Source organism: Bombus bifarius, unplaced genomic scaffold, assembly GCF_011952205.1.
Source record: "Bombus bifarius isolate JDL3187 unplaced genomic scaffold, Bbif_JDL3187 scf7180000007977, whole genome shotgun sequence".
NCBI lineage: Eukaryota > Metazoa > Arthropoda > Insecta > Hymenoptera > Apidae > Bombus > Bombus bifarius.
Genome location: NW_022884362.1, coordinates 860,721 through 888,252, shown reverse-complemented (window position 1 = coordinate 888,252; position 27,532 = coordinate 860,721). Strand labels below are relative to the sequence as shown.

Sequence of the window (27,532 nt, the reverse complement as noted above, 5' to 3'; positions counted from 1 at the left end):
ACAATTGTCAGTAATATCGTTATGATAACGAAATAAGAAATCGTGATAATAAGAATAAATTTGTATGATTAAAACGCATCAAGGAATGATTATATATTTGTTTACCGATACCTCAGTTGCCCTTTCGGACCTCGACGGGCTTCTTCATATAAATCAATGGTTTCATATGAAATTGTAGACAGATCGCCTATGAAAGTGTTTGATGCAAATCAGAAATTTTACAAAATGTTCATATTTTGTTTCTGCAAAGACTTTTCGTGGTGGCAAATAAAGTTCGTTCGAAAGATGTCATCGTCTTCCATATACAGACAAATCTTCATATTATAGCACTCTTACGAGACATATTATTGACACGGTTATATTGGTCAAATTTGAAATCAATCTGGATATGTACATAGAGGCTACAAAATATTTACTAGAAGCATGAAAAGTTTAATAAAAAAAAAACTTAGCATACAGCATAAACAACCATCTTAAGCATGTAATGAAACGAGTATCGAAGCTTATTAATATAACGAATAATTGACTATTCAAATACTTTTATGATCACTGTGAAATACATAGATATCGTACTTGTACCGAATATCTTGTAATTTCTATATATAATTTCGGATTTGTTTCAAAGTTTCGCAGCATAGCCAGAGTGCTACTGGAATTTCAAAATGTTTCGTACAACGCATATAGCGTATCCAGAGAAGGTTTTCATAATCTTATTTTAGTTTTCAATATTTAACTTCGAATACTTTCAATATTTTGGACCAAGTACTATAACGTACTATATCCAATCGAATTATTAACGTTTTACGTATCCTCGTTGTAACGATTCTTCGATACTGGTTATATATTAGCAGGCATTCGTTGAGCCGTCCCGAATAGAAACGTTAAATAGTCCTTTACTTGACATACGGTGATGCCTAGTGCCCACGAAATATTTTAGGTTGGCCATACCGAGCGTGCCATATATCACTCTGAAAGCGCGCCTACGACCAATCGAACGATCGCGCGAAAAATCAGGACAGTGTTTCGGTAGTTGACGGTCGAAGGATCGATCGAAAATTCGTTTTTCCAAGACCCGTGCACTCTATCCTGCCCTACCTCGACCTGCACTGCTACGGGAGAGAGACGTGCTTCTAGAGGGGGTCGAAGAGCGGCAAATTCTTGCAGTCTAGTGGAAGACCGTGATGCCGATGCTACCGAGCCGAACTTAACGGTTCTCCAGTATCGAACGCGTCGTTGTTCGTGAGTTACGCGCGTTCCTATCGATCTATACACTCGAACAAGAATTATTCGATTAGTAGGTGATTTACGTCGCGAACTATACACGCGTAACACACGCGCGCTAGTAGAGGTAACTGGAAGTATATCACTAGGAGTTTTAAAGGTTCGTTTATCTCGTTTCGAGAACAAGGAACAACAGGTGCCGTCAAGGAAGCGCTTCGATGGCTTCTATCTTGTAACACGTACAAAACAGATTTTTGTTTCTACGTGTTGCGTCCCTTTACGCGATTTCTTTAACAACTGGCTACGAATTTCGGCTTCGCCGGAACACGTCATGGGCCAAAACTGGCTATAAACTAATGCTGACAAATATGAGTAAGTAAATCCTATCTGGATTCTTTTTTTTTTTTGTATTGGTTTCTTTTTCTTTGAATTATGGGTACCACGTGTAAATATGTACATATATTGGATAATTATGAAATAGCAATTTTATTTTCTTAGATATACACATATGTAAAACATGTACATAAACATGTGCATATTGCCGTATAAAAGAACGTTCTTATTTATTTTTCGTTAGTTTTCTTCCTTTCAATTTATCGTTTCCATTTTTCAAATTTTTCGTAATCGTTACGATTGTTTTCTCCTTAATTTTTGGTAATGATACGAGTGTCTCTGACGCGAAAGAAATTTGAATCGATTTGGTGTTGTTTCTTTTCCTGTTTCTTTTCATAGGAACTTTGTTAGGAGCGTTTTGGATATTTATAAATTATTCCCTAGTTTTGGTTACGTTTAGTTTTCAAATTCGCGTACTCGCGATGTTGCTAAATTTTTAATTAATTTTAAGCTCTTTGTCACGGTGTATGAAAAAACCTACTTATTAATCATCAACATATTATTATCTATTTTCGAGCGTCGACTGTATAGAAAAGTGAATCGAATATGAATTTTTCAAAGACATTTTGCCCTTGAAATGTGAAATATTCATCTGGTTTCCGTTTTGAGGGATTCTGGATAACCTATACTTTTGCATCTCTATTTGAAAGTAGTTTTTATAATTATTAATAAACCTCTAGTGATATTAATATTGCAATGACTTTTTCCACAGAATTTAACTCTTGCGCTCAATTATAATCGTATACGGTATAGAGGTATGTTGGTTCCGACGATTTCAAAATACTTAACGGTACATACCATCTTCGTCCAAAATCGTTCTCTCGTCTTTTTTACCAACAGCTTACAGCCGAATTAATACATTTCACTAAATCGTTTACTCGTGTAATAACTATTATCCGATCTTTCAAAAATCTATCATATAAGTTAAAAAGAAAAATAGAAGCAAAGAAATAAATCGGATAAATATTGATTAAATTCATGCCTTATTAATTAAATTCAAGCTCGTTCAAATTCTATGCACGCAACGTATGCAAATTCTATTTTGTACAGCAGAAATGATCGATTATTGTAAATTATTGCTGATTATCGTAGAAATTGAAAAAGGAAATTTAATACGAGTTTCACGACATATTCGTAAGCGTCGTTTAAATTTTATATCGCACGTAACAATAATTCAGAACATCGTAAATTATTTATAATTGTTAGATGAAAAGAAATTGACGTTGAATTTAAATCTCGCTTGAATATATTTTATTCTTTAGATAACGGCAATTCGATCTTGCGTATTTGTTGTATACACGAGAAAATGAAAAGGGTAAAAAATGGAGCGGAAGAAGTTTTAAACGTTGAATTAAAGAACAAACACAAAAATCACGCACAATCGAATCGAAGCCCGTTTCCTATAAACGTGGGTATACCGTTCCCACTATGAGCAAGCGATCATCATCGCCGTCGTCGTCGTCATTTTCATTGTGTTCGTTATTTAGATATAAGAAAAGATAAGATGAAAATTGGCCGGGCACGTGTCTATCCAACAAAAGTTTCCTTCGTGAGATTTTTGTCGATGGCGTTGCATAGTAGACACAGCTCTTCGCTAGTTTGTCCCTACAGCTTGAACGAGTATAGTTATAGCAACAAGTTTCAAAGGGTGAATGCACCTACGCACACACCTCATGGGTATCGTCTTCGGCGTGTACTGGCCGACCTTGAACCATGTACTACACGAGGCCAATATATACAGTGTGTTTCTCGCCTGTTACACCAACGACGTCCACTTTGATCCGTACGAAATTTCCAATCGACGCGATAATTTTCCAACGTTCGAAAAAATATTCCTCGATCAGGTAGAATAGGCTGGATCTTACGTTCTCACGTTTTCACCTTCTCACGTCGGTTTTACTGATTTTGAAATATGTCCTCAAGGTTTACGTTCTAATGCTTTCTTACGTTGTATATGCGTAGCCGCAGCTCAGCCTTACGTTTCAACTCCGCTATACACGTTGTTTAACGATTTGCTTGACAAATTTTTCTTTTATCACGAAGAATCGTCCAATTTTTCAGTAGCAGCACGCGTACTTGTTACAATATTTATCTAACTACGGACGAGAGAAAGATGCGACGTTCTACGTATCTAATAATCAGGCAATTAAAATTATTACTCTTTGAAAAATTTGTTATTGATTTTGCAACCGGTGATATATCGCTAAATAAATCTGTTTTGATTTTGATTTTAATTTTGGTTCAAATCGAGCATATAAATCTGGTCGATTCGGCAAGGTGTGAAATTTGATTCGATAGACATAAACCGATAATTCGCGATAGTTAGGGTACTCGTTTCGCGTTACAAAGCGTTATTGGCCGTGTAACGTTAGCGTACGATAGCTACGACGTAAAGAGTAATTTATCAAGTTTATCGAGCACCGTTTAGGTACGTTATACGAAAAATAAGCGACTGTCCGTATACTTTTCAGCTGAAACGTACTTAGTGTACGTAACAACGTAGCCAGGATGGGCTTAAAAGATAGACATCTTGGATCTCATCGATTTCAGAATAGCTGCTTCACCCGTGAAAACTTTGTTACCGAGCTCTTTATAACAGAGCCGCCTTTTACGATTCAAGCGGTGTCATTCGGCGGTGCGAAAATGCGCATAATACGCTAACGTTCTCTACTAGCTTCCATTTTTTAAATTACATTCGCGACATCGTCAAGAATAACGGGATCTTTCCGTATAGAAAAACTTTATTTTTTTTGTTTAGCGGAATTCAATCAATTACTTTGGATGTTGTATAAAAACAGAGCTCTCTCTCTCTCTCTGTAGAGATTCGAACGAATGTTAAAATTACATGGAAAATAGCATCCATTCCATTTACGTTATCGAAAATTATTATATCATATATATCGATCGATTGGCGTCGATAATTAAAAGAGCGCGTATCGAATAAAATAAAATTAAAGGAAAAGAAGTCAAGAAGAAATGGAACAGAGGTTACTGCCTCGATCCGTGAACGATCGTCTTAGAAAAGAAGAAACCTTGAAAAATGTTACGTCCTGTTCCACATAGTTTTACGTTAAAAATGATTATGGAGACTATGATAATTCCGTCCTATCTGGCAACTATTACGAAGAAATTTCTACGATTTGCTCGTGCAAAGACCAACAAGCGTGGCGGTACTGGCTCGCTTGCCCAGTTGCTTGCTCGCCATGACCATCCAACCGTATTCTTCTCTTGCTTCGATTCTTCTATTTCGTTACTTGCACTTCCTACGTCTCCGATAATCGTGTGTAATCCTTATACACGAATAAAAAGCGTTTGATACTCAAACCTCGAACGGGACTTGACGGGCGAAAGAAGCGCCACGATACTTTGGATTTCGAGACAGAAAGTATAAATGGCTTTTAGAACGGTTGTATGCGAAGTATAAATATCGAGAAAAAAAAAGTGCTATTGGCGTTTTCAAAACTAATAAAATTGCTATTAGTAATTTCATTAGCAACGATAGCATTCGATAGCAATGACAAATTATCACCACACGAATATGTATCGATCGTCGTTGCTTTAGATCTCGATAACGTTTTTCGAACGTTACGTTATTTAATTAAGCGTAACTCAAGCGCATTACGTTGGTCGTCGAGACTTTTACCTCGATAGCTTTAACGCGGGAAAAGAAATTTTATCATTACGCGGTAATACGCAATCATCTCTAAAGATCTATCGAGAAAATGCACGACATCGACGTTTTCTTGATAAGATAAGCTTAGCGAGATAAATTTTAATCGTAACTGATATTTACTTTCGTCGTCCATCCTCCGCTCGTCGCAAAATTGCTTAAAAGTAACCTTCACCCTGCGTATTTTCAGATTGCGTCCAATTTCTGTCGATACGATCGCGGCAATCGCGTCTCGTAACGGTGCTAACGAAATTCGCAAACGTTTTATACGATGTAACGTACGACGTGCGTATTTTCGCCGGTCACTCCGCATAGACCGTTTATTCCTTCCAACTTCCCCCCTCTATCTCGTCCGACTCGTCGGAAACGCTTCGCGAGGAAATACACGATCGACGAGCATAGTGCACGCGGATTCTATACGTATATCGTATATACTCGGTTGAAAGCAATTCCATTCGCGGTTACTCGTAACTGCATCGTGTTGCGTTCGGAGAAAGGCCGCCGGTCTACGCTCTACTCCGCACGATCGTTCCGTGGTCGAGTTTTTCGCATACTTGGGAAAATCAACCGCAGAAGTGAATGTTAATAAACGAGGGATTTCTCTTTTACGCCGTGAAACCCTGAAACGGGTGAATAAACCAGAATAGCCGACCGTTTCGTCGCTATCGATCGATCGATTCGTCGAGATGGTTTTTCGGTTCTTGCGTCTTACGACCGGACACGTTCCCAGTCTATCGGAATACGTTGCCGATCGATACCGCGCGATCGTACGCGTTACAAAATTTCTCGTCGACTTTTTTCTCGCTCCAAGATCCACCGAGGCCAATACGATTCTTTGCTACGGAAATACGCGATAACAATCGTTGGAAGAATCGACAGGTTTAAAAGTTGGGAGAACAGAAACGAAACGAAACGAAAGCACCTTCGACGTTAGAAACTAATTTCGGAAAAAAGTTAAACGAAAAGTAAAAACGGTGTTGGGAACGATCGAAAGGAGGACGGCAGTGTCCGATAAAATCGTCGACGAATCGTCAGAGTTAAAAGTTAGTAGTACGCGTTAACCCACATCCCAGGAAGGTCGAGGGAAACTGAGTTTGGCGCGAACGTCGCAGCTCTCATTTCCGCAACCGCTTCTTAACTTCCGTCATCGGACTGCTGGCGTAATTGCGAATGGATTTCGCGTCCGTCGCGATTATCGACGACCATCGGGTCGATAAAAATTCGCCCGTTTACCATTCTTTGACGCGTCGCTATTTCGTTACGTAGATCACGCGAAGCTAACGAACGAACTTGAATCGGACACGTACTTCTCTGTAATTCTACTTGTCCAGAAAATATCTTCGATTCGGAGAAAATACGCGTTTCTTCGAGATCAGTCGATGGTTAAATTGGAAAGGAAAATAATTTAGCGTGCTTTCGGATCTTAATCGTTTTTAATATATTTCCACGCTTATATCAGGTTAATCGATCGATACGAAGTATAATAAACTTTGATTTGTTCCGGTCTAGTAAACGCTCGTTACAACGAATTTAACGGTTTTAAAATACTTTGACTTTTCCAGTCTTTGGATTTGTACGTCTCGCGGCGATTGCGCTCGAGAAACCCGATAATCTCCAGAATTTGCATTCTTGTTTTCTTTGTTTCAAAAATTTCTTAACGCGATCGCCTCTTGCCAGTCTCTTTTTAAAGCGAGACCGGCTAAGCGTTAGAATTTTCACGAAAGTTTGGCAATCGCTGGAAATACGCTGCGATACGCAGCGATTGATATTAACGCGACATCAAGTAGCTCACTTAAGTAAAATTATCGTTTTTCCAACTAAGATTTAAGAAATCGTCGCGGTATAATCTATTTTTCCCAAATATTTCGTTTAAACGTAACTAGGCGAAAGCTACGTATCGATTTGCGTAAATATCGCTAAATAAAATAAATATCGCGTAACCGAGTTCTTAAAACTTTGCGAAATCTTTGCCGATTGTGCTAATTATCGGTGATAAGCATCGTTCGATTTCCTGTTCAAAGGAAGAAAGTACAAAGAAAGGTGAAAGTACTATTGTAGTTTTGCCAGAATTAAATACGTTAATTGATACTTTCGCGTAATATTAATTACGGTTTTACGATTCCACCGAAATTCTCAAGTTTCACAAGCTACGGCGCGTTGAATTCTTTTTACACGACGGACCATATTTTTTTTTTTTTTTAAGACGCTTGCTAACACGATCTTCCCTCGCAATTACGTTCTCCTTTCGTTACGATGAAAATTACGTTTCTCCGATTCCGCGAGGTTCTTACATTCAAAGGGGATGAACTTCGATTCCATAAAAGAAAGAAAAAAGAAAAAAAAAGAAAAAGAAAAGAAAGAGAAGAAAAAAGGGAAACAGTTCTTTCCGGAGCTATCGCGTTTATCTTAGGAACACGATATCTCGTATTTGGGGGCTGTAGGTGAACTTTTACGACTCACTGCGTACGTATACGTTCGATACGTAATGCCATTGATTCGACGATACTCGGTGGCGGAGAAACGCGGCGACGGAGACGCGACAGCGGGTGAACGACTCGGGAGAAAGATTCACAGTTACAAAAGCGATTGCTCTGCTGGCTGCGACGGTTTTTTGAATCCGGTAATTAGCACGATGACGATCCTACGTTTCCTAGTTATTGTGCCTCCGTTTTTTCCCTATGCGCGTTTCACGTTCGGTCGTCCATTGTACGCGGTATTCTCACGACGCGCAATCAAACAAACCGACATTGCGTTCCTCCAACGTAACTCACGACGGATTCTTCTTTCCGCGGCGTAGAAGATTTTCTAACTCGTCTCCGACCCGATCTTTCGTATCTTTCTTAGGTTTGTCGATAATCGAGTTTTACCAAACTATCGTTTATCGAATTATCGGTAGTAATTTTATCGGTACAGTTGTTCGATAATTGATCTGCCAGTAGATCGATAAACGATGGCGAAAGTAATTTTACCGTCGTTCGAACAGATCGGTAATTGCCGAATCTTGCCGAAACCAAAGGTAAATAAATATTTCTATCGGCTCGCAGACACGACGCGTCGTCTTTTATCTTACATTTTCGAGCAACGCGCGCGCGTTTCGCGTATTTGTTAATCGCTTCGGTTCGTCATAGATCGCACGGAATCGCGTATGTCGCGATTTTCAGCGCTCCATTAAACCTAAGACGTAGCAATTTGCATTTCGCAAATTAGGATAACTCGTCGATCGAGTTTATCGCGTCGTTATTTGTTTCCAAGTCGTCGCGTTTGAGCGTTTCCAAGTCTTGTAAACCCAATTTCGCGAAATTCTCTCATCCAGCGATCGATCCTTGGTTCGACGAAACTTTTATCCTAACGTATACGTTATTTTGGTTTTTACACCTACTCGCGTATACGTACTACGACGATATCGTTATTACTATTATTATTATTATTACGAATATATATATATCGTTATAAAGGTAGCGCAATACACGCTAAGAACACGCGTATACGCGGCGCCACGTCGAGCGTCGAAGGGTTAATGTCGTCGCGTTACGCCGTGACAGCGTAACCAATGTCACCGTCGCGTCGCGGAGTAACACCGAGTCGACCGCTTTCGATTCCACCGCGATTATATTATATCACGATATTTGCACTCGTTGAGAAACTGGACGCGCGTCTCGCGCTTCATTTCTCGAACGAACGACGATGCTCGATCGTTCGGAGACAAGCGGAACCAATGGAACGGCAATCGCGGGAATAGCGCGTTGCGTTACCGGTAATATCCTGCTGTCCGGTTCGTACACGAGCGGCGGCGTCAGAGGGAAACGCGTCTTTTCTCGTCGTTCGACAGTTTTCACTATGCAATTTCCAATTACGAAACGAACCTTGTATCGCGCCAATCGAATTCCACTTGCGCGCCGATTCGCCCGTTTCTAGGCTCGCGCGCGTTACGTTTCCAAATGTTACCAATTTTATACGTAATTAATTTTATTTACTTTCACCTTCGTCGAGAAAAACGGTAAAAAGATAGGAAGATACGGCGTTAGAAAAATAACACGTTCGATAAAATCTACGTGAAATGGCAAAAACGGCAGGCTTCGATTCTCTTAATTCCTTCCGCGAATACGTACTCGACGATACTCGCGCCGATTTGTCGGTACGAACGAACACGAATAGAAATTTGGCGAGAAAGCGCGTTTTTAGCTCGTTGGGCTACGCCGGTCGGTCGGATACGCAAAATTCGACAGGCGTACGAAGATCTAAGGAAGAGAGCAACGTTCCGAGAGACGATAGCATCGGGGATCGAGCTGGCATTGATACCGAACAATACCGAGGTCTCTGTCACACCCGAGAAAACTCTTGCCGTAACGCGTTTGCTCGCGAGATGGAGCGGTTAACAGTACTCGCATGGTTTGTTTCGCATACTGTTCCAACTGGTAGCACGAACCGTTACACGAATATGGAAAGTCCGGCGATTCGCCAACAAAAGTACTTGGTACGCACGGTTCGCCGTATAAAATCCGACGATATCCACCTCCTAATATCGTTCCTCTTCTCCGTTACGTTCGTACCTTTTTCTTTGGTGGTTTCAAGGCAAATTTCGTTGGATTAAGATTTTATTTGGTATTTATATTTGGTATTATATAATATAGTTTCGCGGATCGTAAAATTTAATCGCGTTAATTGCATCGGTATCGTTAAATTTGGCATCGACCATTGGTTGGTCAGTCGTCGATCATTTTCCTATTTCGTTTCCTACAGATTCCAGCGTATTTGAAACGACTTTAGAACCATCGACGTTACAACGGAAATTACAAGGGAAGTGCGATGACGCTACAAGTTGCAAGATATTCGACGCAATTCTATATCAAAGCGAAATATCAAACTGTTTCGTATAACCGGTACAATACTAGGTAACCGGTAGATACTAATTTTCTACCGTATATATTCGAATACTTTGGCGAGTCACTGTATCCAGCTTCCGCTTCGTATCGCAACGGGAAACTAATCGAGCAGCCTGATAAAACGCGTTTTTATGAAAAGTCGCGGCCTGCCACCTTTTCGCGTATCAAGCGTAAATTGCTTTACGACTCGCGAACTTAACGACGAGTTGGCCCTAGCTGGAATCCGTAGGAACGAGATTAAACGAACGAGGAGAGCGGTGTTTGAAAAAACGTAAAACGATACCGTGAGAAAAGGCTATTTACGCGTGACCAACATCGACACTGGGTGAACCGGCGGTTAACAGCAACGTCGTATCGACGTTCCAAAGCGCGCTCTATCTTGCATAAATCTTCGTTAATAACGCGCTGGTGGATATATTTCGCTCGTAGGAGCAAAACGGAACACCGAAAGAGAACGAAAGTGAAAGGCGCGAATTCCGTAGACAACTACGCGCCGACTAAACGCGTGTCTCCTATATTTCTCCATGTATCGCCGGATGAATGAAACAACGAGGCATTTTGCACGCAGCGTAAACGCGTAACCGTAAATCGCGGGCAATTTCCGCGCGAAAACCTCGAACTCTCCGTGGTGGTTCTCCGATCTCGTCGAGGTCGGAAAATCTACCCAGAGAGCTGCAAGAATTCGGTACTTTTGCACGATCCAGCTAAAAATTTCACGAATCCCGTCACGAATCGTCGCCTGCCGATGACGTTCGTTCGTAAGGAAATACAAAAGTTATCGTTCGTTCCGCGTACTTGGAAACGGTCGAGATAGGCGTCGAAGTCGGAAACAGGAATTTATTTATAAAATTTCCCATGGCTTTCGGAAAGTTGTCGCGGCTTCGGACCGAGCCTCCGACGGGCGTATCGAGAACACGCAGAATTTTATCGTCGGACGATAATTTGTTCGTTGTTGGATCGTTGGAGACGAAAGGCGAGCCGGTCAAGTACGTCGCTGGAATGCCAGCGCTCGTCCTACCAAATGATCTCGGACGCGCGCGTATTCGCAAATACCACGCGACAAAGAATAACTTTCACCCGATCGTTGCTTTCGATGTTTAGAGAGAACAAAATCGCCCAACTGCCTCGATTTGCCTGACGTTTTTTCCCTATATCCTGTCGCGTGCACGGATATCGAATACTCGCGGAATTCTCCGATTCGTTTTCTCGTTCCTTTGGACAATTTTTTATTTTTATTTCCCCTGCTTCGAGACGATATATACTTTTCTTTTTGTTAGAGACGCTGTCGCCTTCGACCTTGTTATCGAGCAGAACGCGTCGATCCGGCCCAAGCTACCATCCACCGATACGTCTCTTCTTCGTTTATTATTAAAAACGATGGTCATCGATGAATCGACGATCCTAACTTTTTCGCTCGACGTCTTCTCTCGCTGTTTTCGCGATACTTTGCACAGCCGAGCGACGATCGTATGCGTGGAAAAAGGTTGTTCGAAATCTTGACCTCGATAACGTATTTCAAGGTGTATCCTATCGTCTATTCTGCCATCTACCTCGTAGTAACGAGCAAATCGAATCGAATTTAACAAGTATACGTGTACGCGCCAATTCTAAATCGCGCGTGACGTTGGAAAAGGTCGATATTTTTCTGAAAAATATAAATACCATCCCACGATAATAGCAGCGAGGTTTCTCTGTCAAGGCAGCAACTATCGTAATAACTATTCCGAGTTAGGTTCTGTCACAGTCTGATAACTAGACGTATTATGCGCGTCGGGCAGCGCGATATCAATATCGAAATATCACGCTTTACCGGTAAAATTTGATACCTCGTCGAATGGATTTTCAAAGGATGGAAATTATTATCGCGTCGGTCGTATACGATTTGCACGCTCCTAAGAATCGAGTAACTGGTCGAATCCACGGCAACGTTTTTCTTTCGCTCGACAACCCTTGATCGTACGTTGGACTTTTAAGCGCCGATCGGTATCGTCGAGTCGTTGCTATCGACGGTCGTAACAGTTTTCGCAAGTATTCGCGAGTAATCGGTAAAAGTATTTCTTTAAATTACGCAACCTGATCCAAATCTGATTCCACCACCTGTCGTGGCCATTTACGGTCCAAAGACACCGTCGCAGTTAACCAGGCTTGGCCATGTTTCCTTCGAAAGAAAATAACATTTTCGAATAATTTCTCGTTCGTGCGATCCTGTTGAAACAACAGGATCAGGTAACGAACGAGATCTGACGCGAGAGGTTACTTTATTCGAACGAGCAAATTTCTGCTCGACCATCGATAAACCCAGATTCGACGAATTTTTGTAACGTAACCACGCTTGCTCTCGAAATTGTTCTCGCTTCGAACGTTTCTGCGTGCGGGAAAAATCGACCACCACCCTGTGGCAAACGAAGAGAATCTGCTCTCGGTGTAACAAGCCTATAGCCAAACACACGTTACTCGAATAACGCGGAATAACAACAGCCTCGTAGTCGAGACTCGACGCCTACCGAATCTCTCCGACCAAAGAAAATATTTTCCTTCGATCGCGTTAGTTCCACGCCGATAGTTGGTTTATCGCCGATAATTCGATCGACGGATGTGCGCTCGAGTGCGATTACCGCTGCCACACCGATGTAGACGGATTTAGCGAATCGTCTCAACGAATCGTTCGTGACAACGGCTGTTATTAATTACCAAGGGAAATTGGCCGAGCGATAGACGATCGCGATAATGGTATAATATGGTATAGCGAGTGGTACGCGCTCCTGTGCTCCCATTAACAAGTATTCCGAGATGCAACGCCGTGACGAGCACGTTAATTAATTAGGTATTCCGATCTGTTCTTATTCCGTTTCCCTGAACCCGTAATAAGACTCGAACCGTTGACTCCGCTCTAGAAATTCGACCATCTTGCCTACCGAACAACTTCCGGCATCTTTTAACTCTACATTACGCCGCCGCTTATTAGTCTCGTTAAGCTTTAGGCTACCTACCGCTAGACTATGCGAGTTTTCAGAACGACGACTCTACCCCGCGTATTTACCTATTTTTCAAACAAAATTTTACCCAACGCACCGCTCAATATTTCCATAAATACGCGCTGTTTGTCCTTACGTACCAACGTACCACCAATGTTTCTAATATCGCGCGTAACTGTTTGCGATATCGCATAGACGTAGAAGAAAGGAGACGCGTAACAGTAACAAACAGCGGCAAACGATCGAAATCGAACAAAGGTTTCGTCTCTCGCGATTTGAAAATCCATTAAAATTTTTTCGCTGGAAATAATTTTGCTTCTCGAGGATTTTATACCGTTTTTCAGTTCCTATTTGAATAAAACTCGTCTAATCGAAGATCCACGTCCTAGACTTTATACGGAAAGAAAGATTCCCACGTGCGCGTACGCGTACGCGTTATTAAAATTGAACTCGATCGACGAGTTATCCAGGTAACTTAAATCGTCTTTCGTAATTTGTTTTAATCGAGAAATCGACTATCCGGCCTTTGTGAAACCAAACCGCGCATATTACAGTAACGTCACGTTCCATTTTACGAATATCCTCGAAACGTATAAATTAAACGGAGGAAAGTATAGGTAAAATTTAGTTGTCAGCGGTAGATACGAAATCATCGAGGCGTAGAAAAATGCGACAACCCAGTTGAGCAGGTGATTACGATTCTCCTTTTACCGTGCGATTAACATCTATCTTATTATTTTAATTGAGAAACGATTCGGATTCGTCTTACAATTTATTACTATAATTCCGATTAATTTCCATTTCTAAATTATAGAAAATTTCATTTCCATAAAGAAATCGACTCTCTCGGATCGAACTATCTATCCTCGTTGTATCAACGTCGATGCTCTATTTATCTTTTTAACGCAATTTCGGCGCCGATTTAAAACGGGCATAAACGACGAAAGAAACGGGGTAATAACTCTTTTCATCCTTTTTCATCCTTTCGAAGAAGTCGGAAAAATGTCGATCGTGAGATCGTAACGAACGGAGGAAAATTTGAAAAAATTTGAAAAGATCGGCCAAGAAAGAAAATTAAACGCTTCCTCGATTATGCTACCTTCGCGATTTTCCTATAGTTCGTAATGATACGACGATATATCGTAATAGATACCGGATAGATATAGTTTAAAAGTAAGCGGTAAATCCACGAATGAATTCTCTCGTTTCAATCGTTGGTCGTGGCGACCAACCAACGATTGTTACAATTTTTCGAAAATACTTCGTATCGTTGCCATTAGGTCCGTTCGACGAACGACTTACTCGTCGATCTTATCGGATCGTAGACCGAGGAAAATAAAGTTCGAGTTTAAGCTAAAGGTTCCGTCGTGCAACGATTCCCTTTCTATCAGCCACTCTGCACTTTCCAATATCTCTGGAAAGAATGTCCGAACAATTGTACCGATCGCAACCTTGATCTTATAGAACGTTCCAAGCAACTATGGCTATTCTCCTCGCTGTTAAATATATACGTGCTAGGGGAGACAAGTTGCGAAAGAAACGCGCAGCAAGTTTTCTCGCAACTTTTTCCGCGTTTACGGAAAACTTCGAATCGGTTAGAAGCGAAACGCTCGAAAGTTTCGCCGACTTTGGTTACGATATTAACGCGACTAAACGATGAAAACGTTTCTGGTTAGCGACTGTACCTCGAGCACGATAACCGACGAACACGATCCTACCAGATGCAAACACTTTCGCGAACCGTGCCAAACGCACGCGCTAACTTTCGTATACGTTCGCAGAATCGTTGAAAATATCGTCGACGTTGCCGCGAGAATACTCGTACGCTCTGTCCAAACGTAGGAAAATTCGAATAGAAAGAAGAGCGGTAGGCCGACGATCTCGGTAGGAATTCGTACACCGTTGGTCGACTGGCATCGATAGAACCCATATCGGCGCGAGGACGTACGTTTACTCCGGCCATTGACTCGTAACGGGTTCGGTCTATGGACCCTGGTTCGTCGCGGTTCGTTTAGGCTGCGCAACTTTGGTCCGCTCGTGCGTTATGGTTCTCGATAACCGTTGTATCCCAGTCCTACGTTCCACGTATATATCGGCCGTTCGTCCTTTCCGCGTCTACAGACCCATATTCGGTCGAGCGAGAACGTACGATCGACGAAAAATCGAACGAAACGACCACGTTGTACCGTCGACTAACTCTATGCTGCGCGTCTCGGCGATCGTGGTACGGACGGCGAGTGGACGATTCCGCGTGGCAGGATAATTAAATGTTTTCGTAGCGCGCTTCCTTCTCCGTAGAATCGAATTTCAAAGTATCGGATCGGATACGAACGAGCGATCTCGGCGGCCGACCGTATCCTATACGCCAAAGTACGTGGAAAACGTGGAACAAGAGTTTTTTACCTTTACTGCGCCGAAAAATATACGCGTACTCGATAAATTTTCGATTATTCGCCGCTGTCCAAATCAGCCCGGTTCTACTTTTAAACTTACAAGTGTACGCAAACTTTGTTCTACTTTTTCCACGTTGTTTCGATCGCTGTATTTCGAGTGGACGTAGCGACCCGTTCCAAAGTTGGCGAGCTCGCGCACTGCCACACCACTCGACGTAATCGCGGGAATACGAGGAATTGCGCGGCGCGAGTTTCGAAATTGCGCACGCACCTTGCTCGCTGGTAGCCACGGGATCGTGTATTCGATCGAGTTCGATATCCCAGTTCGCTTCGCGGGCTTCGAACGCTACTCGTCCGACTTTCCAACGATAAGAACCCAATATGACATCGTCTTCGTAACTTGCCACAAATTCCGCTTCTCCTTCGTAGCGCTTAGTCGCGTTACTATCAGGGACAAGAAGTAACAGCCGTTTGTCAAATTTTTACGAAAAACTAAAAAAAGAATGGATTAATTTAATTTTTGCTTAAATACGAGATAACGATCGTCAAAGTTTCGAACAAATGCCAGCAAAAAAGGCCGACGTTTAACCATTATAAACGACCAAACAAACGTTTCTTGATCGCCGACACGCGATTTGGTTATTGCACGGAAACCCACGTATTCGATCTCGGTAACGTTTCTTCGTTTCCCAAACTACTCGAAGATCGTTTCTCCAGCCTATCGCTACGCGTACCACTTTCTCGGCCGAATTTACCCCCTCGAAAGGAAAAACGAGTAATCGTTTTAGGCAACCGTTAGAAATTGCGATATATGGAAGACGCGCGAATATATTCGACCGACTGCCAGTTACTACCGAACGTCGACTAGCCGCATCGAATTTGCCGAATCGTAGTTCGAGCTTATAGGATTTGCAGATGGAAAATTGCGATAGAGAGATTAAGGTTCGTTCGTTAAGGATTACGCGTATTCCGCTAAAAAGATTCAAATTTGTTCCGTACGCCTCTCTGGTGTCGTTAATGCATCTTTCGGAACAAAGTTGGTATATTTGTCGGAGAAAAAGATAGAAAAATCGGGTCTGACGAGATGGCAATATTTTCAGATATACGTCGAACGGTGTTGCTGCTACTCGAAAGCATAATCGCAATCGTGGCAGCAACCTCCAGCTGTCCATGGGCGCAACACGTAGTCGATCTCGAGAGTTCCTGCATCTGCGACTACAACCTGGCCAGGGAACTTTCGGTACAATGTGACATCGTCGATTACGAGCAACTTCTATCCGCTATGCGGCGTCACGTTTCCAAAACCACCATAGACCTATTCTACGTCAACAACAGCACCATAGGAATCTTGAGGAACGATTCGTTCTCATCCGTGAAAATCAACAACATGCAATTATCTGGCTGCCAAATCAAAGGTATCGAGGCGCACGCGTTTAGGGGCCAGGAAAGCTGTTTGAAAAGCATCAATCTGAAAGACAACGAATTGACCGAGATTCCCAGCGAGACGCTGAAAACTCTAAAGAATCTCACGGTACTGGATCTTTCGATGAACAAAATTACGAGGGTGAACGACGACACCTTCGCGGGATTAAAGTTAGTTACGTTGAAACTTTCCGACAACGAAGTTACTTTGGCGCCTGGATCGTTTCGAGGATTGGAGAGGTCGTTGAAAAATTTGAATTTGAAAGGAACCAGGCAGAAGAAGGTTCCCGAAGCGCTTAGAGGTTTAAGGACACTGGCGTTTCTCGACTTGTCGCAGAACAGTATCAGAGAGTTGCCCGGCTCCGCCGGTACCAAAGCTTTCGAGGGATTGGATTCGTTGACCGGTCTGAATCTCGAGAGGAACTTGATACAAAATATCGGATCCGACACGTTTTATGGTATCAAGAATACTTTGAGCTCGTTGAGCTTGTTGAACAATCTTATTCCCGACTTTCCCACGGCTGCCATCAACAGCGTTCAAGACCTAAGGGTGAGTTTCGACGATATTTTCGGGTCTGTAGTCCCGTCGGACAGTAGTCCCGACGAACGTCGACCGAGATGAGATTTGCGAAATTTCAATTCGCCGATAGCTTCGTATCACGCGGACGGCAATCGCTTGTTTAACTCGATTGTTTACGATTCAAACGTAACGAAGAGCGAAATAAGAAAGCGTAAAGCGAAACTCGGACGTTTGATAGTTCATCGTCAATGACAACGTCGATGGAATAAATCGATTTTTCTATAGTTCTCCGCAAACTACAAACTCCCTCTTCTCTCTACGAGTACAACCGAGTTTTCTCCGTCTATACGCTTGAAACCTAACAAATAACAAAATGATAACGTAAAGTAGATAGAATAATTCGAATTTCTCACGATTTTCCAATCTCTGTCCTGATCCAGGTGCTGGATATAGGATTCAATCTGATAACGGAGTTGCCGATAAACGCGTTTCAAAAGAATCCGTCGATAACTTTGCTAGCGATCGATGGAAATCCTTTGTCAACCGTTCCGGAGGAAGCTCTAGCTCGACTAAACGGAACGCTTCGAGGTCTGAGTTTAGGAGGCCGATTTCTGGTCTGTGATTGCAGATTACGGTGGATCGTCGACTGGATAAAAACCAGAGACTTGCAAGTCACTAGTCGGGAACGCAAGCCGCAATTCTGCGGAAGTCCGCAAAACTTGCAAGATAAAAGCTTTTACAACATCGACACAGCAGGTGATATACGATTAATTAACGGTTAACGATCGTTAACGGTAGAACGTTAGTGGTAGAACGTTAGTGGTAGCACGTTAGTGGTAGCAGATGTGTTATGTCGTGTAATGCCGTAACATGCCGTATATCCGCCGTTAACCCTTTGCACTGCGAATTTTATTTCGAATTTCGTTACCAACAGCTCCCAACGCTTTCGAGCGTTTTATTTGAAATTTACCTCGACTAAAAAATAAGACGATTCAAATAAATAGACGAAGAAACAAATTCGCTTAAATATCGGTTTTACTCGCGCTATTGTTGTGTCTTGTCATTTTCAAGCGTATGATATACCTTGAAACAATTTCCAGGATGCGATCTTGCTTTTCTTTCGCACGTTTCACAAAAAAAAGGTGGCACTGAAAGAACGTCGGACTCGACGAAGCAGCTCCTGAGATAAAAACTGCCGTCGAGTCATACCCGACACGAAAGTGCAAAGGGTTAAAGGAACCGATACTGTAATTCGAGATAAAGCGATCCGTCAAAAGTTTCCAACGTGACGAGCAAAATATACTCCTTGCCTTTACTTTTGCGAATGGAACGCGTGACGGCAGGTGATTCTACTCCCTCGGATCGGTGCACATCCACGTGCAACGATAGACGCTATTTTCCCTGCGTCTGGATCCGATATACGTGTGCCGTGTATAAGCGCTAATGGGACTTTAACGATTCTCCCAAGAGAATGATCGACTCGCGATTCGCGTAACTCCATATTTCGCACTCTTCTTCTTCGCGATCGGCACTGTACGATGAAACAGAGAAAATCATGCTCGAGGTCAATTTTGTGGTTCGCCTTTTTAACGGATCTCCGCCGATCCGAACGCGTAGAATCGCCTTTTAAAGCCACGACGAATAACGTGAAAAACCAGACATACGAAATCATGCAATTTGTATGAAAAAATACGCTTCAAAAATATGCTAACCATAACGGTATTCCGATTGTAAGAAATGTTTGTATCTTTATCTTATTATCTGTTATTATTTTACCTACCGATATATAACGATATATCGCTATATCGTGTCTCGTTTGTTTTCTTATAGATTAGAATTTTTTTTCCACGGTGACCAGCTCGTAGTTTTAGACCAGGTCGGTTTTAGTTTTAGCCGAGACGTCCTCCGTATACTCTATCCAATTATTATTATTATTATTCACAGAAATGACCTGCGAAAGAACTCCAGAGATAATCGGAATCGGAACGGTAGAAAGCGTGGACACGAGAGAACCTACAGGATCCGCTATAGTAGCCAACGGTTACAATCCAACCACTCGACCGTCGATTAACCTACCTACTACTACTGCAACAACTACGACCGTATCAACGACAGCGCTTGCATCTTCCACAACGGAATTCCAAAAAACCGAGACACCATTTTCCACTACACCAAGAACCATCACCAACAGGCCAACCGTTGCGCGAACAGGAAACGTGGTGATAATGAGGACCACACCAACCCCGCCGAAACAAATTCAGGATCAATTGCAGCAACATCAACCAAGACCACCCTTGGTACTTGGTTCGCCACTTTATAAATCAAAATTCACCGACAAAGATATTATCGTCAAGGACGTACTCAGACAAGATAACGCAGTGATTATATACTGGGACACGGAAGCGACGAATATTTTAGGTTTCAAAGTAATTTATAGATTGTTTGGCGACAGTAGTTTCAAGCAGGCACCGCCTTTGGAGGCCAGTGAACGTGAATTCAAAATCAAGAACGTTCCTTCGCAGGTAAAATTATTTTCGCCAGCTTACAGCATTTATTCCTGTAATTTAAAGAGGTTGCCGCAAACGTTGCTTCCACTTTTCAATCATCTCGATAAATCGATAAAACCACTTCTCCGAAAGCGTTATAAATGCATAGTCGACTAAACGTCTTGTCCTATCTAAACGTATCAAGCACGATACATATGCGTACAAGAGTGCGAAAGTTTATTACTAGGAATGTTAATCGACTATGAATTCGTCAAGGACAACTCGTTAAGGACAAAACGTTGAAACAACGTTTGCAAGCTGCGCAATTATCGAAAAATCATAAGTAAACATTTTAATAATTTACGCATTTTGAAAAACCCGTTTCCTCCTTGTGTATTTGTAATAATAAATTATAGTTTTCTATATACGTTTTATCTCGCAGGAATGTATCGTAGTGTGCGTAGTATCGTTGGAAGAAACAAACATCACTCCTGCAAACGTGCCCTACAATCAATGCAAGGAGGTAAGAACGGAAAACTCGCCTACGTCCAACATGGATAAAATTACTATCGCTGCGAGTGCAGCCATATGCGCCACTATAGTGGTAGCAGTGATAATATTTATTGTTGCGAATCGGCGAAGGGCCAGAAAACTTCATACTCTTCACAGTATTGATCAGACAAAAATGGGAGGACCCATTACTGGTTTACCTGTGAATTGTTGTTCCAACGTTGGTCCGACACCCAGCCCTGGTGGGCCGTTGTCATCAATGGCGACACTCAGTGCTTATAATGCTCAAAAAGAATGGGATCAAGTATCTGCATACAGTAACAGAAGCATACCAAGGCCAAGGATATTCCCCGTTGATCGACAAGGTATAAGAAAACAGAAAAAGAGAAAGAAGAAAGTTTCAAGAGTATAAATATTAAACGAACTTGTATATAGAATACTGGAATACTACAGATATATATAATATAGAATACCATTGTAGAAGAAAGATATTCAATTTGTTATAAAAATTTATACATATATATATTTTAGAACAGTCTGTTTCTAGGTTCGATAACTAGAGCTTCTTGCATCGACGATGTCAGATCACAGACAGGACATTACAGCGGAAAAGTATCGACTCGTTCCGTAGTCGATGGACAATCTCAGCACAGTTTCTCTAATACATCGACGAGATACTTTGCAAACAACACTTTGACTTCCAATCTCGCTAACACAAGATCAGGTGAGATTTTCCTGACCAACTTATCCGATACGTAAAACAAATAGACGCATCTGCCGCTTCTTAATGTAATATTTCGTTTTGTCCAGAATTGAGACAATCTCGACAATCTTTGGCCGCGGCTTCTGACAGAATATCGCGAACGAACTTCTCACCCAGTCACGTGCCACCGCATTCTTCGTCTAGAAGGCAAAGGCCAAGATCGTGTAATCGAACACTGGAGCAAAACCCACCAAGACCAGGTAGCAGATACAGCATAGCCGATTCAACGCACACCCTTAATAATTACGAAGAGAACAATTGGACCGATCATGATATGGACATATACATGGCACGTAATCCAACTACGAGGACCGGTCTTATGCCTCTCTGATTCCACACATTGTATGTGCGCGGTTTTGCTCAAACGTGTTCAGTGACATTCTTTTTCTTCAGACCGCTTGAACTGCTCTCACTCACGTAGTTGTAATATATAACGTGACGTTTCAAAAGGTTCAGAGATTTATAGATAGAATAGCGTTGACATAGTATCAATGTTAAATTAAAGACCTGAGACCTATGTTATTACAAAAATTACTGTGTAATAGATGTATTAACATAGTAACATGGAGGATACGTTACAAACGTGTAGCTTTAAGAAAGTTGATGTTAAGAAATTGCTTGAAGGTGCACAGTTAAAAATATATATACGTGCTATGTGTGCTCGAGCAAAACGTTCGATTTCAAACGGTTTTAGCACACGATCTCTCAACAACAACAAGAAAAAAAAAACATAGCACTAAGTGATGAATAAGTCAAGTTTATCGCGTACGTGGTGGATGTGTTTTTATCCAAAGACTGTATTATAAATCAACGTCTGTCAAATTCTGTATTATGTTTAATGTCTTCTGCTTGTTGACGCATGTTTATAAGAAATGTACTGATATTAAAGTATTTCTTAACATATGATATGTTCTGGTAATAAGAGATTTCGCTATTGATAAATATAGAGCAATTTTGTATATTTCTACGTACCGATAATTTTATATTTCAGTATTAGAATAAAATCGAAACTGAATACACATACGATACAATTATGTGTATTACTCTGATATATTTTGTAAAATTAATGCGTACTAATAAATTCTAAATATTAATAGATTAACGGAAACGGCGATATAATTTCTCATTTCTCCATTTTATCACACTGCATAAAACTGCCAGTTCACAATTTTCCTTTACGATAACGATCCACGCATTTTATTTTTTACGGTGCAATTTTGATTGATAAAACGTGCGGTACTTACCCAGATATAAGAATGCTCCTTTCCCATCGAAATCTGATTTCTTGTACAAACTCGTACCATAATTGTGCCAAGGCTGTCGCTCCACCGAGATAATGCGTACAATGTGCTGCAACGATTGCGAGACGCCACACTAAGCTGTCCATTGCACATGTTTTTACACCTTTCCACTGATCTTCGTCTATGTTACACGTGGTTAAGTCACTGTACGGAGTTTTCTATAATATTAATTCATTCTATTACTTTACGGCAACTATACCTGCTTTTACAACAAATAATCAAAACGCGACAGTTTTAGGGTTAACGATCACAAAACTTCAGCGAGGTTCGCTCATGATCGCCTAACGCGAAGTAAAGTAACGTATCTTTGTAAGATTTCATGAAGCGAAGGAAATGATTATATTACATTAATATCGGTATTATATACTACGTTAAGAGTAAATGAGATAAAGAAAGGCTAAAAGATAACTTAACAGATTGTAATCAAACGTTACAAACGTTACAATTTTTCAAACAAGTCGATCTTTTCTAAGAATTATAAAACTGAATCTACAACTTTATTGTACCGACTGATTTGATTGTAAATATTTGATTGTAAATAGTCAATTTAAAAAATGCTTTAGCACCGGAAAAATCTGATCGGTTATCTTATCGTATTATCGTATTAAAAGAAAAATTACTTACAGTGTTTTCTTCCGCGTCAGGGAAAAGAAAATAGAGTATTGACAATAATATTTCTTCCGGTATTGGCCCTTCTACGTTTTTATTCTTCTTCGTGGTTGCTTTACTAACTACCGTTGAAATTGTTGGTATCTTAGATTCCGTTAATATGTTAAAAACTGAACTCAATGCTTGATCTTCTTGTTGAGAATAAGTTACAGCATCTCCCAGCAACTCCACTATAGTTTTTTGATTATTACATTGATATAAAAAATCAGTTAGGTATTCTCCGAGTAAACAGGCTGGTGAAGAATCCATCTTTACTTGCACAGACCATTCAGGGGCAGACTGTGGTTCTAAATCTGTAAAACCTTCGCTATCAACTACGACGTTCTCCGACATTTCAGGCCACGTAGTGTACAAATGAAGTTCTCTGCAACGATTCGACCAAACAAATTCTTCATCTCGTAAAGTTAATTATCTTAGTTACTTTTCTGTATATAACATAAAAATCTTACGCAATCGGATCATACGTTGCTCCAAATGGAAGTTTTCCAAGTTCAGCTACACCCAATGTTTCACCTTGCATGAAATCAAAATCTGGCGGTTCTTGAGTCCACGTACTATTGGTCCAGTCTTTCAATAAATACGAAAACCTTGCAGATATCATCACTGGGTCGAGCCTTGTTCCGCAACCTTCTCCAACTTTCTGTTTAAATAACGCAAGTAGGCCTGAAAATAACATGTACAAAAAAGCTATTACCCATAGGTATACTAAAGATAAATATAGTTCCAATTGCACAATTGCATAACTGATACAATTACTTTTATACTTTTGTTTTAAGAACTGTATTCGTACCAGTTAGGTATTTGCAGTGCGAAGGAACTTTTTTCAAGTGTACCATATCGAAGTGAGTGCAAATTCCTTTCCCAATGCTAGTTCCAAGATACATTTTCTGCCATGGTTCCTGGACTTGTACTAACGTAGGTATATCACTAAAAATAAGTATATCGTTAAACTTAAAAACATTTTATTTAAATAGCGACACATAAGCAGAATTGGAGAAAAAATGATCAAAGCTACTCTTTGTAATTCGAAATGTACAGAACGAATAAAAAGTGCATGTCGCGATCGTGATAAATGGATTCGACATGACATTGAAGACAATATGATTCGATATTATTAGTTTCACAATGGATTAGTTGGTGCGACTTATTATTCCATACGAAAAATATTACGCTATTTATAACAAAAAATCATTAATTCAAGAAACATTTCAATAATTTCTAATTTCATCTATTGAATGACATTGGGCGCGTTTCTTTTTATAAAATGACAGAGAATTTGAAATGGATTTGACCATACTGTTTCATGCATGGTTTTACTGAAAAATTTGTAGAATGAAAAATAGGATAATGAAAATAATGAACATTCCCTAGACTAATAGTTTCCTGGCATAAATAACTTTATACTTCTTTTTGCGTAGAATAACAAAATGTATCAACTAATCCATTAGCAAATATATGATTACATTTATGGAAATGTAGTTGACCTCCGTGCGACATCCATCTGCTAAGAAAATTAACAAAATCAAACCATGTTTCCTTCGACGTTCCTTCGACGGCATCCAATTTTTGCCTACTTACTTTCGTCTGATTACATTCGTTACAATATTCAGAAGATGCAGTAAATACCTATCTAGGTCCCATCTCCTTTCTTGTATTCATCGAAATACGAATTTATATAAAAATCCACAGACAAGTTACAACAGATAATTTTTGGTTTCTGTACACAACGACCAATCCATATACAATGGCAATTCTTGTTTTTCATTATAATGTGTTAATATATTGCAAATGTGTACAGATATCCCTGGCATGGCATGATATTCTTACAACACGGTTTCAGTCTAACATGGTTCGAAAATTAAACTAACGTAAATAAAATTAACATACGATACTTTAAATTAATTATTGATTGTTGTAGTAAACTTATAGTAAAAATATATATACTTTCGTCAACTATTGGAACCTAACCACCATTTCTGCATTAATTCTTTGTTTCGTATAACACGGTTACGCATGACATGGCATTTTTTTGGGAACCTAACTACCATGTTAAACAGAGTATACCTGTATTACAAAAGTGACACGGCTCGAATAAGTTTTTCAAGAAAAGCGAGAAACTATTTGGAAGCGTATAAAGCAGTTATTGATTGAACATATCATAACATTGGCAAAAAAGAACAGACTCTAAGGAACAATGACGGTACGTTATTTTTGTAATTTACTATCTTTAGCTTTTGTAAGATCCCGCTTTGATCATTTTGTGACGTGCGTCACGTTGTAACGTGGAATTGAATTATTTTGAATTACGTCACTCTTGAAATACACGCGTCACATAATCCCAAGAAAACAGCTTTTCTAATTACCAATTAGCATTGGTCGCTGCAATTGCTAGAGAACTAAGTAAAATCCTAATCTTGGTCTCATCCATCACAGAATCTCTTTTAGTGGACTGTAAAACAAGAAATTCTCTAATACCATAATAGCAAGCTATTTCCAAGTGATTCCCATCGATTCTAGCAAAATCATTCGATGCATTTAACGCATCCTTGTGACATTGTACTTTTTCTTCTTCGCTTTCCTCCAAAAGATTATCTGTATTTTCATCGTCTAATTTTAACTTGTAGTGCTTCAATGTAAATTCCGCATCTGTAATAACGTAAAAACATCTGGTTGCATCGGTTAAACAAAAAGAAAGTATACGTACATTGAATATTACTTATTTTAATCTTGATAAAGTAATTTTATATATGAACAAACCAGCAAAATGAAGCTTTTCGAAATTTTCTTCCCATGCACAGTTGACAAAGTTTCCAGATTTTAAACAAGGACCAATTTTTGTATTTGGTAATTTCCATTCGTGCATAATTTCTTCCAATCTCGCGATAAACATTTCCCATTCAGAAGCTGTCGTAAAATCATGATGATAAAAGTCTTCGATTTCGATGTTGTTCATTTTTTAAAGTACTACTGTAGATTAAAAAACGTTATTTATTAACGAACCGCTGCGTCCGCGTCAGGTTAAATGTTTGACGTTTATTCGTTATCAACTGAGCTGCAGACTGTTATAAAATAATGTATAGAGCGCGCAACGATGCTTTTCCAAATACCAACGGAGTCAAATGCATTCCAATTGCTTCGAAAACATAGCATACATATACATACGAATAAGTAAAATTATAAAAACACATATACATTATTATCAATATACACACACGCTGCTAAAAAATTAAACTTTAATGTTGTGCAATGCACATGGAAGTTGTTTATTATATTTCTATAAATTTAATCTGAATTAATGAAAATAGATGAATAAAATAGACATCGTTAAAAATCAATGATTCAACGAAAGAAAAAAAAATCGATCGAAAAGATTTCAAATTCGGGAATATTTCAAACACATGAATACAATTGTGTACAATTTGGCAAAATAAATTATACAATTTTTAAAATGCGCTATACTTTACCGTATTCCATATTTTCATCTTATGTCGTATACACATATTTCACGTCATATCGAAAATGAATTCGTACAAGTTTTGGATGTACGCAAATTAATAATATCATTTTCAATGAATTTACTTGACTTATTTACAATTTATTTAAATGTAACAATATATACATACACTGGCAATATCAATTTGTTTTTCATCCTGGATAGTCAAATAATTAGTGCATCAGTCAATAACACGATATTAATATTTCGCTAAAAGCTTTGGGTAAATATTCAGAAAAAGAGAGGCATCTCTGATTTCGATAATTTCTTAATATGTTGTCAAGATTATCGTCCCGAGTAGCAGTATCGTGAAAGTTTCAGTCGAAGGTCGCCGTTTAAAAAGTAATCAGAAAGTTGTTATCAAGAAAAGTTTGTGGTGAAATCATCTTATATTTTGATAAAGTAGTGTGAATCCCTCCCTCCGCTGCACAATCACCCAGAAAAAACTCTAACCTGACCTAATGCAAATCTAATCTCTAGGTTAGTCAGAAATGATGTATCCTGTCAAGATGAGCATTCTGAGAAACTTATTAACGTACATGTTACCGCCGTTCGGCTTTAACGTCCGAGATATTTGCAAAAAACTTTTATTAGACGTACCTTATGAATATTAAATAATTGTGGAGTAAATTCTGCCATAGGCGGTCCCCTAGTGGCGATCACATTCCTATGATATAGCTTAACCTACACAATAAAAGAGAAAAACTAATGGGTTATAAATCGTGTAAAATTTATATTCGTCTGCCAAGGGACGTCCGTCAACGCTAGCGTAGAAATACCTACCATACCGAAAGCACTATATTACGAATAGCACATAATGTATCTAAAACTTT

The 27,532-nt window shown here is 40.0% G+C and overlaps 2 protein-coding genes across 3 annotated transcripts in view; one reads left to right on the top strand and one right to left on the bottom strand.

The window, feature by feature from the left end:
* Nucleotides 1-26,243, bottom strand: part of LOC117204026 (rab3 GTPase-activating protein catalytic subunit) — a 33,207-nt gene extending 6,964 nt beyond the window's left edge. For both annotated transcript variants that reach the window (XM_033441015.1, XM_033441017.1), the window contains exons 1-6: nt 25,964-26,243; nt 25,570-25,852; nt 23,997-24,133; nt 23,656-23,869; nt 23,162-23,570; nt 22,481-22,695 (exon numbers count right to left, since the gene is read on the bottom strand). In XM_033441015.1, the coding sequence (XP_033296906.1) occupies nt 22,481-22,695; nt 23,162-23,570; nt 23,656-23,869; nt 23,997-24,133; nt 25,570-25,852; nt 25,964-26,159 (1,454 nt within the window). In that variant the 5' untranslated portion in view covers nt 26,160-26,243. The remainder of the gene's footprint in view (nt 1-22,480; nt 22,696-23,161; nt 23,571-23,655; nt 23,870-23,996; nt 24,134-25,569; nt 25,853-25,963) is intronic.
* On the top strand, nt 1,000-21,946 carry LOC117204027 (vasorin). The gene is made up of 7 exons (XM_033441018.1): nt 1,000-1,593; nt 16,636-17,507; nt 17,918-18,233; nt 19,422-19,999; nt 20,406-20,838; nt 21,021-21,197; nt 21,284-21,946. Exons 1-7 carry the CDS (start codon nt 1,578-1,580, stop codon nt 21,565-21,567), a joined length of 2,676 nt encoding a protein of 891 aa, XP_033296909.1. The 5' UTR covers nt 1,000-1,577; the 3' UTR covers nt 21,568-21,946.
* Nucleotides 26,244-27,532: the final 1,289 nt, after the last annotated feature.

Bases quoted from the DNA above. Each gene is read 5' to 3' on its own strand.
- LOC117204027 (XM_033441018.1), top strand. The intron at 20,000-20,405 runs GTAAAATTATTT...TTTATCTCGCAG, and splicing joins TCAAGAACGTTCCTTCGCAG to GAATGTATCGTAGTGTGCGT. The intron at 20,839-21,020 runs GTATAAGAAAAC...GTCTGTTTCTAG, and splicing joins ATTCCCCGTTGATCGACAAG to GTTCGATAACTAGAGCTTCT.